We start from the raw sequence: 1067 nt of genomic DNA, 5'->3' as shown, positions 1-1067 counted from the left end.
TGTGAACTTATTATGAAGTTGTTCAAGAAAGATGTCGCTACGAAATGGACAGAAGAATGTCAGAAAGATTTTGATAGGATCAAGGAATATTTGTCGAGTCCGCCAATGTTAGTTCCTCCCAAACCTGGGAAGTCGATACTACTCTACTTGTCGGTCTTGGATAATACATTTGGATGCGTGTTGTGAAAACACGATGAAACTAGAAAGAAGGAGCAACCAATCTATTACCTTAGCAATAATTTCACACCGTACGAAGCCAGATACACCATGTTAGAGCAAACCTGCTGCACTTTGACCTGGATCGCTCAGAAGTTAAGGCACAACCTATCGGCATACACCCCATATATGATATCCTGATTCGACCCACTTAAGTACATCTTCCATAAAATGATGCCTACAGGAAAGTTGGCCAAATGGCAGATCCTTCTCAGTGAGTTCGATATCGATTACGTGACACAAAACATTGTCAAAGGACAAGCATTGGCTGATCATATCATAGAAGAACCGGTGGATAATTATTATGATCCACTTACCATGTATCCCTCAGATGAAGAAGTGTTGTTCTCTGGGGAGGACATTTCAGAGTCGTATCCAGGGTGGAGAATGTTTTTCGATAGGGCTGCCAATTTCAAGGGAGTAGGAATTGGGGCAATCCTAATTTCTGAGTCACGACAACATTATACAGCTTTAGCTAAGATAAGGTTCCCTTGCACAAATAATATGGTGGAATATGAAGCATGCATCCTCGGGATAAGGATGGCAATCGACATGAACATCAAGGAACTTGTTGTCATTGGGGATTCTGATTTGCTGATACATCAAGTTCAAGGTGAATGGACCACCAAGAATGTCAAGATCCTCTAATATTTGCACTTCATGAAGGAGTTTTGTAAGAAGTTCACCAAGATTGAGTTCAAATATGTGCCCAAAATTCAGAATGAGTTCACCGATGCTCTGGCAACATTATCATACATGATTCAGCATCCAGACAAGAATTACATCGACCCCATCGAGATAGTGGTTCGAGATCATCATGTTGGTACCACGACATCAAAAGGTTCCTCAGA

The 1067-nt window shown here is 41.2% G+C and overlaps 1 protein-coding gene across 1 annotated transcript; it reads left to right on the top strand.

Moving 5' to 3' along the window:
* The first annotated feature begins 390 nt into the window (after positions 1-390).
* LOC138892323 (uncharacterized) lies at positions 391-864 on the top strand. The gene has a single exon (XM_070176030.1). The coding sequence runs from the start codon at positions 391-393 to the stop codon at positions 862-864; it is 474 nt and encodes a 157-aa protein (XP_070032131.1).
* Positions 865-1067: the final 203 nt, after the last annotated feature.

This window comes from Nicotiana tomentosiformis, chromosome 5, assembly GCF_000390325.3.
Source record: "Nicotiana tomentosiformis chromosome 5, ASM39032v3, whole genome shotgun sequence".
NCBI lineage: Eukaryota > Viridiplantae > Streptophyta > Magnoliopsida > Solanales > Solanaceae > Nicotiana > Nicotiana tomentosiformis.
Note: the sequence above shows the minus strand (reverse complement) of the source record. Positions and strands in the feature narration are given on the sequence as shown.